Here is a 14,337-nt window from a genome sequence, read left to right as displayed (position 1 = left end):
TAGAAAACATTACCTGACGCCAAAAATCGAATAGTCACCATTAATTTTTCTAACTAACTAACTAACCATCACACCGTTTCCCCGCAAGGGTAGGCTGAGAGGACGGACCGCCAAACAACTCGGTCTTGGCACACACTTCTTGCCTCATTCACATTCATACATCGCCTAATACATACTCTTCTATTATTCTGACTCTTGACATGGCCCGACTCAAGTATCTGATTCACTTGGTCGTGCCATGTCTTCCTCGGGCGTCCCCGACTTCTGCTACCATTCACTTTGCATCGTATATTCTTCTTAAACTCCTTTCTTCGCTCATTCGCTCTACATGCCCAAACCATCTAAGCGTCCCTTTTTTGATCTTACTCATTACGCTGAGGTACTTTTTTTCCTTGTACTCTTTGCGGATCTCCACATTTCTCACACGATCGTACATGGTGTTACACACATACGCCTAAGGAATCTCATTAATTTTTCAGCTGGTGAAATAGCATTCCGAAAACGAGTATCATTCTTTTTAATTAACGGTCCAATCATTTTCAATATGTATTAGAAGTCAGTTGCTATAATTTGGATAAAATTTTTGTTGATCCTCAATTCTTAATTCTGCCGTTAAACGAACGAAAGCCCCATCAGTACTTCTTCTTTGAAGTCAACTCCTAATCCAACGCACTCTGCGGGCCCTTACGTTTTTGTTTGACAAATTGTACATATTATCGCAGCGGCAATCCGTTGTGTGCGGAAATGGGTATTATATAGGGATCCATGATCTAACGTAAATAAACAAATCCCTGTTATCAAATATTACTAACTGACAGCTGTCAAAGTCGGCGGCAACGCGTTGTTGTCAGGAAGCCATCTTACCAAAAATAGAATTATTGGTATAGCGGTCTCTGTGAGAAGTTCGTAAATTAAACTTCCTAACAACTTCCGTGAGCATTATTTACGATACTATAAACTTATGAAAAATTTACGAAAGTCGTTACATGGTCAAAAACTTGTCCAACAAATAACTACTAATACAACTTTTGTGCAAAAAAGCTTCTCATACCATAGTATTAAACTCCACAATAAAATACCACTCTCACTCAAAAACCTCAACATAATGACATTTAAATCTCAAATAAAAAGCTGAATACTTAATATAGGGAGATCTGAAATAGGAAATATACTGAAATCAAACACAGGCTAAAACAGAATCTACTAAACTGAACTATACAAAAAAACACTATCTTACTTATTTTAAAATTATTAAAAAAATATATATACTACATGATATATGTTTGTAATTAAATTCATATGTAACTTTGTTGTAATATTAATTTTCTTGAACAACTTACAATGAACACCTCAATTTGCACTTATCTCTTATGTTCTGGAAATGCAAATGAAGTTTTTTTTATGAAGTTACATCGATAGTTAAGTACTCTTTCATGTGTACACAAATATTACAAAACTTATTTAAATAACCAAAATAATATTATTAAGCAAACGGTAGTAATTACAGTGTACGTGATAAGCGAGTTTTTCTTTGTTTGCGTTCAAAATTTAAAAAAAAAATAATTGCACATTTTGATTAGTAATAATTAAAATATAAAACAGTCTTTCTTCTGCTTTCTTTCTTATTCTTTCAAGAAGAATAATAAAAATATTATTGCAATTGAAAATTAGTGTATACTTTTAATCTAGATAGACAAAATATGTATTTTCAGCAATTGGGTTTCTTTTTCTATTCCATGCTGCATTGATATTTGTTAATATTATCTTCTAAAATGAAGTTAGTGCGGTTACACGGAGTCCTCCACGGTAACTATGTTCTCGATTAACTTCTTCGACTTTGGGTCAGTAGATGAAGTGTGTGAAGATCTGAAATTCAATTTAAAAAGTAGATATTAACTTTAGCTTTTCACTAAAACATTTAATTACTCTTGCAAAAAAATATTAATAATAAATTACCTATTTTTTAGAGAGCCTTTACAAATTCTTCGTTTGATCATAATATGGACCACGAGTCCTACGAGTATGCCGACGAGTACTGCCACACCAATTATTATTATCCAGAAAAGCGACGAGAAGTGTGTTTCATCTTTCGGTGGTATATATAAATCCTAAAATTAGATAATAAATACATAACTATTGTAGTTGTCGCTTTGTAAACAACACAAATATAATTATCGTAATTTTTTTTGGCCCCAATGAAAAAAAAGTCATTTTTTGTCCAGTTTTGGGCGTGTAAGCGCGGAACACTGTGTATATAATGAGGCACTTTATAGTGATATGATAATTAATATGAATTTTTGCAGAAATTATGAAGGTTCAGAACGAACTTAAACTAGTTGGTTTAATATATTGATTAGCAATTGAGCAGTGAAGTCTCATAAAAAACTATGGCAAACAAGATTTACTTGTTATTTTTTTTTAATGATAAACTAATGTTTAAAAGACAAGTTTTTTATGCATAGCACAAAGGATGACAAATTATTATAGGCAATAATTAGTCGCCTAAAATAATCAAACAAATATATATATGCAGTAATTGTTGATTGAAGTCCTAATACATATTTAATTATTTGGCGTTTTGGAAATAAGCCCACGTAGCTCAGTGGTCCAGAGCATCTGACCGGACATCAGAAGATGCGGGTTCAATTCCCGTCGGCGTCATTTATTTTCAATGTGTATGGATATTTCAGGCGACTTATAAGATAAGGCCTGCGACCAAATTGCTTTCTTTAAAATAATGGGTGATTCTTATGTATTTTTGTGCGCTGAGTTCAGAAATGCCCCCAGTTTTTTTCCAGCACGTAAGCATTTTCCGCAAAATGCATTTTTCTGCGGGATTGCCTACCTTAAGACGTATATTTATGAATATGCCAAAAAAAGTTGTTTTTCCTATTCGGCTTTATAGTTTTATATCAGAAAGTATGAAATATGATAAAATTAGTATATTTAACAGTATTAGTTAGATGTTCCCAAGTTGATGTCAATGTTTATTCAACATGTGTCAGATGATTGGAGGCTTTTTATTGACTCATAAAAAAGAAGTTTAAAAGCAGTTTTGCTACACAACGGCAATAAATACGCTTCTGTACCCGTGGGGCACTCTGTGCATCTAAAAGAAAACTATGACAACATGGCTTTCATACTTGATAAATTGAAATATAAGGAGTTTGGATGGCCTATCTGTGGTGATCTCAAAGTCATCTCTATGGTGCTTGGACAACAAGGTGGCTATACGAAATTCCCCTGTTTCCTATGTGAGTGGGATAGCCGGGCAAAAGCACAGCACTGGAGCCAAAAAGTGTGGCCAACGAGAACTTTGAAGGTTGGAGAAAAAATGTTCACTTTGAGTCTTTGGTTGATCCCAAAAAAGTGCTTTTACCCCCACTTCACATCAAGCTTGGACTGTGTGATGTTTTGAATATCTACAAAAATAAACGATAAATAATAAACGAACGTGCTCAAAAAAATTTTTGTTTAAACAACGACGGAAGATTTATTGACAGACAGGCCTGGAGTAAACAGATTCCCACGGGAAAGGAGAGACCGGAGTGACAGTCGAGTTTTGAACTTGGGTGGATTGACAGCCCCGAGAAAGGGATACAAATCAGAAGTGTTGTTTGAAATTGCAGTTAATTATTGAATTCAAATGGTATTAGAGAATATTGCGGAATATTGAATTAAAGTGAAAGATTATTGATCCGGTGTTTGTGTGAAGTGAAAGTGGTTCGACTCAGTGGGAAAACAATTAATAATAATGACAATAATAATAATTGGATAATTTGTAGAGCGCCGTTTTGTAAAAACCCACCTCAGGGGCGCCAGGTGTTGTGCAATCGCGATTGTGTTATAAAGTTGTGTTGATTTAAACGTGATTTCGTATACAGTTCGAACTAGATTGCTTGTCTTAAAAACATGAAAATAATAAAAATATTGATTGCGTTTTAAAATAGAGTGAATGTACTTAAAGGCAGGAAGTGTTTAATCGGGCTAAGTTATTGATTTGGCGAGATGGCATTCTATCCACGGAGACCGAAAACCAGAGAATCAAATAGATTATTAACTGTGGGTTCGAATCCTAACAGATTAGGGAGGTACAATTTTATTTACAGGAATATTTAATTACCCTTTTATAAGCGTAGGGAGGAGGTCGAAAATTAAAGTGATTTAGCTATATAGTGTAACCAGGTAAGTTTCACACGAGGATTTGGAGGTGACTAACAGGGTGAGTTTTTTTATATTATTTATTAAATTTCAGAGGACCCTTTTAATAATAGGATACAACCGAGGTACAGGAACTGAGTTTGCAACGCCTGCAACCCAAATAATCTTCCCATAAGAAGGGATACGCGAGACGCATTGTCAATCAGCTGTGAGCGAGAGACGAGTCAACGACCTTTTCATATATAGGCCGAGAGGCGCGGAGTACAGTCAGTCAAAGGGGAAGTTTTGCTAGCGTATGCCGTCCCAAATTGAAAGCGATCGGATGCAACCAGACGGAACAAAATGAAAACTTTTCTTCTGTTATTTGACTTTCAAATTTAATACTTTTCATCTATTATTTGACTTTCTAAGTTACGAATTGGGATGCACAAAAACAAATCTAAAGTCGAAAGAGGGAGATGGTAATCTCCGAAATAAAACTACCAACCGAACAACTTTTCTCAACAGGTATCTTTCGAGAGGTAGGCAGCCTCTTTAAATTAAATGCAAAAAATCAAACCAATTATCCGTTTATACCTTACCTGAGAGGATAGGTATTCAGTAGAAGTTACCCATACCTAATACACGAGGATGCTAGTAACCTCATAAAATAAATACTGGAACCAAATATTAAAATACAGACAGTCCTCATCCCAAATTTGGCATTTCGAGTAGACTTTACATATATCTCACATGATAATTGGCTGAATGGGTAGGCACACAACCTATCGTTAATAAGCAGGCAAAATGTCGACAAGATTGTCGTGTGTTATCTATGTATTGACCTAGAAAGGGATGTAAATCCCCGACGGCGTGGGAGTTACAACGTTTTCTGGAGGTGGCACGTAACTTAGGACCTTGCGTGTCACATTTTCGCGACTAGATTCGTGACAAGGGATGTCATGGTTTTCCCCTTCTACACTCAGTAAAGTAGATTTTCCTGGAGGTGTTTGAGATTGGGGCAATTCTGAAATTGGTGATGAGACCTGGTTTTCTTTATTCTGGCGTGAAGGTTGCCGATTTGGAACAAGGGGAGACCCGGCCGGTTGTGATATCCAGACACGCAGATATCGATCGCCTTGCTCAAATTATCATCCATCAGTTTTGTTTGGTAAGAGGAGGAGTCAATCTTAGCTTGAAAAAAATTCATTTCCTTTCCTCTCCTTCCCCTCCCAAAATATATACATGGATGGCGCCGACAACTAACACCATAAACTTATCGTATGTATATCACATATATAAAATCTAACACTTTATTATATTCACATTACCCTACGATAGGTAGAATCGAGTAGCTAGTGGGGGGGGGAGCAGGCGACTTAGAAGATAAGGTTTATAAAATGGTTTTAAAACACAGCGGTAATGGATTCAACTCACTCTATCTCAAAAGAACCAAGGGATACCACACATACATAAATAACTAGGTTTCTAAACCGAGAAACAAAAACCCAACACAACGTTCGGTGAAGCCTTTTTATACTGAACCGTCACGTGAAATGAGTACGTTCAAGGTCGTACGTCACGTAGACAAACTAGGATGTACACACTTGAAGGGGTGTGTAATAAAGAAAAGACGGCAGGGAGGACCTTCCTACCCCGGATATATATATAACCAAAGCCTTATGGAAAAGTTACCTACGGGACTGAAGGAAAAGTTTGAAATAAAAAGGGCAGATCATTACAACTGATGAAGCAGTTTGTCAAGGCATTGCCAAAAGATGGCGAAACGTTCAAGTACCTTGAAAAGAAATTCCAGGGACTGTCTGAGGCAAAGTTAAAGGTTCTTGGTCCGGACATTCGGAAACTAATGAAAGACAATCAGTTTGAAAAGGTGATGAAAAAAGCTGAGAAAGAGGCGTGGATATCATTTAAAGAAGTTGTGACTAAGTTTTTGGGGAACAATAAGGACCCGGATTATGAAGAAATTGTAAATAAAATGTTGAAATGTTTTAAAACCTTGGGGTGCTCCCCATGAGCTTGAAAGTTCACTTTTTGAACTCCCATTTGAATTATTTCCCAGAAAACCTTGGTGCCGTAAGTGAAGAGCAGGGCGAGAGGTTCCACCAAGACAAGTACCAAGGACGATGGGATGTGAATATGATGGGAGACTACTGTTGGCTGCTCCATAGAGAACTTCCAGACATCCCACACAAACGGAAAAGCTCAAAACGGAGTTTTGAGGGAAAAAGATGTAGATATTATAAAGAATTATAAATCCTTATTGTATATACATATTATTTTTATCAAATTGTATTTAAAAATGTAAATAAACCACTAGTAATATATATTCATTTTTCATTTCAAAATGCATTTTTACCTATATGTACTGCGGGTTTTGCATAACTTTCATTTTAATTTTGCGGAAAATCCCTACGTGCTGGAGAAAAACTGAGGGCATATTTGGACTCAGCGCACCAAAATACATACGATTCACCCATTACGGTGAAAATATCTCTCAAAAAGTGTCAATTTGCAGGCCTGTGAATTATTATTGCTTATAATAAGATTTACTTAGATTATAGTAGTACAGTTTGAAGAGCGCGCCGCTACTCCACTACATCGCCAATAAATCCGTAGTTCGAATTATGTAATTTGTATTCAAATCAAATCCACGTCACAGACTTTCTACATTATATTAATAGTGAGATAGATTTGTCGAACCACAATGTGTTTGCTTCCTGTGAAATTATTTTAATGTGGCTGTATGTATCCTACCAGGCTTGTAGTATATTATATAAAAAAATATAAGATAATTATAAAAGTAGATAATAATTATTGTGCTCACCTTATTGTTTGTTGTCTCATCCACGGGCACCAATTTGGTAAAAGAGCCTTCCTCTTCTAACTTATCCCTCATGATCTTTTCCACTATCGTATTATTTTTAATTTTATTTATTGCGCGATATGATTTAAATGTGTTAGAAGTAAGGTTCTGTTTCTTTTCATATGTGATGCACTGCAAAGAAGATAAACACCAAGATTTAGAAGTTTAAAACATTTTTTTCATTAAACAAGGAAAGATTTTCACATATTTTAGTTTTACTGGTTTATGTAGACAATATACGATATTGCGTATAAATTAGAACGAAATAATACTGGTTTATGTAGACAATATGCGATATTGCGAATCAAGTAAAACGAAATAATACTGTTTTATGTATACAATATGCGATATTGCGAATCAAGTAGAACGAAATAAATCTGTTTTATGTATACAATATACGATATTGCGAATCAAGTAGAACGTAATAATACTGGTTTTTGTAGACAATATACGACATTTCTTAAAGTAAAACGAAATATGTATGATATTGCGTATCAAGTAGATTGATATGATACAAAGCAATGTTTTCGAAATTTAAAAATACAGGTACATTTAGTTCTACGAACTAAACATATGTAATAGATTCTCACGGCCAAAAGTATTATATGAATCATTTTAGGTTTTATGTCGTGCTTTACCTAATCCAAATCTGTCTTGAAGATGGACACTGCAATGCTTTCTGAAACATTTAAAAAGGGAAGTAAATGCGCAACACGGCATTTTACCCCAAAAGCTGGAGAAATACAGAGATAAAATGCTGTGTGGAGAGAAAGGAAAGAGAGGAAGTAAATGCGCAACCCGGCAAAATACCCCAAAAGCTGGAAAAATACAGAGATAAAATGCTGTGTGGAGAGAAAGGAAAGAGAGGAAGTAAATGCGCAACACGGCATAGTACCCCAAAAGCTGGAAAAATACAGAGATAAAATGCTGTGTGGAAAGAAAGGATTCTGGGAAGGAAAAAGGTAAGAAGGGTGGGTAGGAATAAGATGTATGAATCCATCCCTCTCAGTGCGGGGCACGGCGATAGGTCGAGAGAGACCCGCTGGATAGATCAAAAGGTCTCCCTCAACCAGTCTCTCCCGATCCGGCCCGCCGGGTAACAAAAGGATTACAATCCTTAGAGCACAGACAAGCGTAATTGATCTCTCCGGTACAAGTGCATAGTCGAGAAACACGCCAAATGCACACCCAACATATGTTACTAGGAAAATAATTTCTCTCAGGGCCTATGTCATCTTTGGCGATGCTGTGTGGGGGGTCTTTTTAAGGGCAGAAAGGCCTCGGGGCCTATGTTATCTTTGGGGATACTGTGTAGCGGTACTTTTTAAAGGCAGAAAGGCCTCGGGGCCTATGTTATCTTTGGGGATGCTGTGTAGCGGTACTTTTTAAAGGCAGAAAGGCCTCGGGGCCTATGTTATCTTTGGGGATGCTGTGTAGCGGTACTTTTTAAAGGCAGGAAGGCCTCGGGGCCTATGTTATCTTTGGGGATGCTGTGTGGCGGTACTTTTTAAAGGCAGAAAGGCCTCAGCGCCTATGTTATCTTTGGGGATGTTGTGTGGGGGGTCTTTTTAAGGGCAGAAAGACCTCAGGGCCTATTTTATCTTTACCTTTTCTTTTTAAGGTCAGATGTTGTAGGAGGGAGTGTGGAGTAAAAGTTAATAAAAGAGTATTGACTCGACACACAAGGCATAAGGACCCATATCAATGTCACTGTTCACAAAGAAATTATGTAGCAAACTCGCCGATTCCTCACACACGTAGTTTAGCAAACAAATACACAAATTAATATTGTCTACATTTTTAACAAATTCGATTTTTAAAACATACCGTAAGCTCCTTTGAGGTGATTTTCTCACGAAAACGGCGTTATACAAATAATTCGATCATTATTATTATATCTGAAAAAATCTTTCAGGTCAAATTTTTTTTTCTTAAATGTTAGATTGTTATACAGGGTGTCCGGAAACTCGTAGTACAAGCGGGAAACTGGTGAATCTTCATCACATTTGGAGTCGATTTTGTAGTATATATTTTTTTTATTTGAGCTTTCGTTATCGAGTAAATCGAGTTTGAAGTTGATTTTTTTTTTTTTTTTTTTTTTAATCAAATTCTTATAAGTTATTACTGAAGATCAAAGTACCCAACTAATTAAAACTATTTGAAAGTAAAACAAATGAAGAAACTCGGATTTGAAGCATTATTTTGAAATCACCCTTCATTTAACCCGGTGTAATCATAAAATATTTCTGCTCTGCAGGGTTAAAACATCTGTTATTCAACCCTAAACACTAGAAAAAACTTTAACCCTAAAATAGCCGAAAAATATTTTTTTTTGGTTTTTTTTTTTTTTTGAAAATGCTCAAATCAAAAAACTTTATGTTTTTTTGGGTTCCCCATGTGGTGTAGATTCTCCAGTTTCCCGCTTGTACTACGAGTTTCCGGACACCGTGTATATGTATCCAATTGCAAACCACATGAAACCATGGTTTATTATTTATTACTAACATGTGTACCCACTGTAAGAGCTCCATGGGCGTATAAAATAGTAATAAATCAATAAACTACCAATTTGTAAGCAAAACTAAATTACGAATTAAAATTTGGGAATAACAATAAAACGTAACCGTATCCGTTGGGAAGCAACGAACAAGCTGCTTGTGTATGCATAATATGTGTGTAAATGTAATATCTTACGTTGGGTGCAAAGAACAAGCTGCTTGTGTATGCATAATATGTGTGTAAATGTAATATCTTACGTTGGGTGCAAAGAACAAGCTGCTTGTGTATGCATAATATGTGTGTAAATGTAATATCTTACGTTGGGTGCAAAGAACAAGCTGCTTGTGTATGCATAATATGTGTGTAAATGTAATATCTTACGTTGGGTGCAAAGAACAAGCTGCTTGTGTATGCATAATATGTGTGTAAATGTAATATCTTACGTTGGGTCCGTTGCACAGTGGTCCCAAATCCCGATCTAGCTAGACAAAAATATTTTTTCATGGCATATGATGCAAAAGGATCACAAAGTAATAAAAAAAATACTTAAAAAAATATACATTTATTTTAGCCATTGTTACAGAATTTTTAAAACAAAATTAATTACTAATAAAATGCGTATGGTACGATGGTTCGATTAAGTCATAACAAAGTACTTATTTTAAGTTATTAGTAAAAAATATTTTTTTAACATAATACAAGAACAACATTGGATGACATTTTTTGTTTAAGAACTACTGGCTGAGTCGCTATCGTCACTATTATTAAATCCAACAATGGCTTTGTTAACAGACTTCTGTATTTTCTTCGCTGAAACTTCTGGAATTGATAATAATTTTAAGACACCACTAGGTAAGACATCGGAATGTTTTGTTGATATTGTGGTTATTCCGGATATTATAGGGTCCGAACTTATAAGTAGTGTACGAAACAAATCTTCATTTGTGCAGATACGCGATATTTTTCGAGTATGAAATTCTCTGATTTTTTTATAGTCTTTGTTTCGAGATTCTTGAGCTTCTTCTGACATTTGTCCTATCGGAAGAATGCAAGAACTAATAACATCTCCTCCATGAGCCAAAATTTTATGGACACTTGCTGGCATGTAGTACCACCCATATTTTTTTACATAGACTTCCGCTGTTTCTCCGGTAAATTTAATAAATTTTTCTTTATCAATATCATATCCACAGGACAGTGTGTGTAGAATGACTGAAAAACGCCGAATTATATCAACATCTATGCCAGTGATGTTAGACGATAATTCAGGGTTTCTAAAAAAACGTCGAGCGGTATTACCGTCATTTGTAGAACCAGTTCCTTGCTTGGGCTGATCTACTATCAATCCCATTTCACTGCGAAATCTTCTCAAAATAGTTTTTTTCCTCGCAGCGAGTTTAGTTTTATCCTCTTTTCCTCTCACTTGCCACTTTTTAATGTCAAGCCTGTAAGCTATGTGAATTAAACATTCAAAAAATCTGATCCAAGCGTGCAGTGTGGATAAACCAAATCTGTATGTTGATGGATCAGGTAAACTTTTTTTTAATTTGGGTATATTATTCATGTCTTTGGGAGAAGCACCACATATATAGCATAGTTGTGATGAGGTGTTTGTTAATGCATTACATATTTTGCCATCCACCATAGTCATAACTAAGTTATGTTTTACACGATAATCGACGTTATTTAACTTTACACTAAACGGAACAAGGTTCATGATTTGATGCTCAATGTTTCCTACTTCCTCCAAAATTACGGCAGTCGTTTCTTTGACAAATTTAAATTTGATAGGTCTACAAAACCTGGTAGATGAAGTTCTCGGGTTTTGCCAAAGTACTATTTTTTTTCCTTCACTGAAACCATACAGTTGTAAGGGGACTAATGTTATCATAAACAGTTGACTATCATCGTATTCCTGATAATCTGAAGAAAATCTTTGTTTATATGTACTTTGTCCTGAACTTCCGTCACACCCCCATTTATAGATCATTTCCAAAGTATCAATACCATCAATATAATTATCTAAAACTTCTTTTTGATGTGTTAGCAGTCGACTTACTGTTAAATCGCAAATAGTCTGTAACTTAATTTCGGCAGACACTTCTGTTATCACGAGTGAATCTCTTGGAGGATAACACTCATCCTTGATTTTTAAAATTTTTTTGTATGAGGGATAAATATTTGCTCCCCGTTCTTTTGCCCCATTTCGTATATTAAGATATTGCTGCTTGGTAAATTTATTGTTAATAACGAAAGCTAGAGCTTCCCGGGGTGAATATGGGATTGGTTTTAAATTGTGATTCTTCATAATATTTTTCATCTTTGTAGCTCGTTTGGGTGAAAATTCAGTTGCCTCGTTAATAATTTTGGCAGCATCCCGCTTTCCATGTGACCTCAAGCTGATTTGAGTGGCATGAGAGAGTTCTTGTGGACTTCGAGAATTGAGAAGACATTTAATTTTTCTTGTTTTGCTTTTTGACGAGCATAAATCAAATTCTTTTTCTGGTCTACCACGTAGAACCTCATCACGCGTGACTATAGGAAGAATAAAAACTGTGTTAAGCCATTTTGCGTGTTTAAACTTCAATTTTAAAGTACTTCTTCCGACTTTAATCCATTTTCTATGAAATATTAATAGAAAAGAAGCGATGTTTTTCTTAAGTAAACTATCCTCAAGACTTGTGAAACTGTTTTTCTTCAATAAATGTTGTATATGTCCATAAACACACTGCCGTGTTGCAGCACAATTCAACTTTGACGTGCCCTTCAATTCTAGAATCTCCAAAATATCCAAACGATAGATTGTAGGTACAGGCTCTGTAAAAGACAAAAGAGCAAGTTTGAGCAAACAAATTTCAATAGATATTATACATAAAGAATGGTTTTATATGAAACTAGTTTCGTTTGGTGGTACAAATCGGTACACGATTTTGAAAGTTTAATCAAACTTTGGAAAATAATTGTAAATATTGATACTTTTTTCACGATTTTTAATTAATAATGATAGTTATTTTGAATAGGCAAATTATAAAATAATTAAATTAATTTGAAAGAACATACCATACACTTTAATTTCCATCTTAACGTAATTTCACTCCGATTTCAAATAACAACACTAACGACCGAACAACGTGCACACCCGAAAGCGACTGACCGCTGGGCGAACGATTTGCACATCCAAAGTGTCGTGTTTACAACGTTGCCATGTATCGCGCGTATTGTTTTAAATTTTTTATCGATGTGAACATAATACTATGGACATTTTTCAATGTTGTTTGAATATTTTTGTACATAAATAAAAACATCGTTGAAATCTTTTTGTCTAGCTAGTTTCCTCAAAGGGGACCATAGTGCGTTGGTATGCATAATATGTATGTAAATGTAATACTATTTGGAAGATTTGTATAGCGCCGTTTTTGTGAAAGATCACCTTAAGGGTGCTGTAATTTTAATCTATCAAGTAATTGCCTTAGGGAGATACCTACATGAAAATAATATGTTTTTAAGTTTACCTCGCCAGGTGCCACATAGATAAGTGAGTTTAGTGAATCGTTTGGTATTAGTATTCTCCTCTGGCTAATGTTGTTCATCTCTGTGCCGTTTTCAAACTGGAATCTTCCGTTGAAAGTTATTTCATCTCTGCAATGAAACAATGTTATGACAACAAATATTTATTATTCTTATAGTGGAATTACTTAAATTGTAATATTTGATCATTGGAGATAATACTATTAACAATAATGAGAAAAGGCTCCGTCCTGGGTTCATTTCATAGATTCTACAGATTTTCTTTTCTGACAATTCCGTTTCACATTTAGTTTAAGAGTTATATATCAATGATTAAAAAATAAAATAATTTCTCAATAGTTGAAATGACTTACTTGTACCCCACCTCAGTTTGTGTAAGAACTTTTTCGGATGTGTTGTTGCCTTTTTGTAAGGTGACAGCGTAAAGTATTTTATATGGAGTTTCCTACAAAAAATCATTTCTTCCATAAATAATATAATACATATTAATAATCACACTATCTGGAAACAAAATCTGCCTTATTCTCTTAAGAGAAAAATAATATATTATATATGTCGTGCGTTCAATTCCTTAGCTGGTTAAGTCCTCCATCAAGACACAGGCGACATTTTCCATTTACTGTGGTGGTAGTAAGAGATTTTCAAATATTGTCAGGTTATTCGTAACCCGGGAATGTTAGATTTCTTTATATATATATATATATATATATATATATATATATAATAAGTAATTTAAAATTCACCCACCTCCTGAGCATTAACTGTGAGATTCACTGCAGATAGGCAAAGGACACAAGAGATCACTGGAAAAAAGAGTTTCCTAGTTAATTTTTCAAGAAATCTTTTATTTATAAAACGCTTGTGGGGAAAGTTTTAACTAATGAATATTAGGGAAATCTTAAGACTAAACAATTTTATGATTAATCCTAAATTTATATTGCTATTCAAAATAAGCCCGTGCAACAAGTTAGGTTATTTAGGAGTGGGGGGAGAAACAATTAAAATTTTATAAAATATCTATTTCTTAAATATTCCTTACTGTTATCATAGAAACTTTAAGCAAGACACATTCACGATAATCTAATTCATTTTCCACCAAATGTTCACCTGAGGAAAATAACGCATTGGCCATATTAGACACAGACACGAGACAGGTCACAAAAAGGCTTAACCATAAATAAACCAATCACGGCTTAACGTAACATAACGCATAAATCAACTTCTATAGATTAATAACTTCGGGCTTTTTAAATGAAACAAATTGGACCTAAAAAACCATAGATATG

General features: G+C 34.8%; 1 protein-coding gene across 1 annotated transcript; it reads right to left on the bottom strand.

Annotated features, from left to right (window-relative positions):
- Positions 1-1,735: 1,735 nt before the first annotated feature.
- Positions 1,736-13,145, bottom strand: LOC149425561 (uncharacterized). Its single transcript, XM_089651178.1, has 4 exons — positions 13,036-13,145; positions 6,986-7,156; positions 1,957-2,108; positions 1,736-1,866 (listed from the first exon to the last, which is right to left on the bottom strand). Exons 1-4 carry the CDS (start codon positions 13,111-13,113, stop codon positions 1,788-1,790), a joined length of 480 nt encoding a protein of 159 aa, XP_089507304.1. The 5' UTR covers positions 13,114-13,145; the 3' UTR covers positions 1,736-1,787.
- Between the last annotated feature and the right edge of the window lie 1,192 nt (positions 13,146-14,337).

Source organism: Hesperophylax consimilis, chromosome 3, assembly GCF_061612785.1.
Source record: "Hesperophylax consimilis isolate HC1 chromosome 3, BYU_Hcon_1.0, whole genome shotgun sequence".
NCBI classification, from domain to species: domain Eukaryota; kingdom Metazoa; phylum Arthropoda; class Insecta; order Trichoptera; family Limnephilidae; genus Hesperophylax; species Hesperophylax consimilis.
Note: the sequence above shows the minus strand (reverse complement) of the source record. Positions and strands in the feature narration are given on the sequence as shown.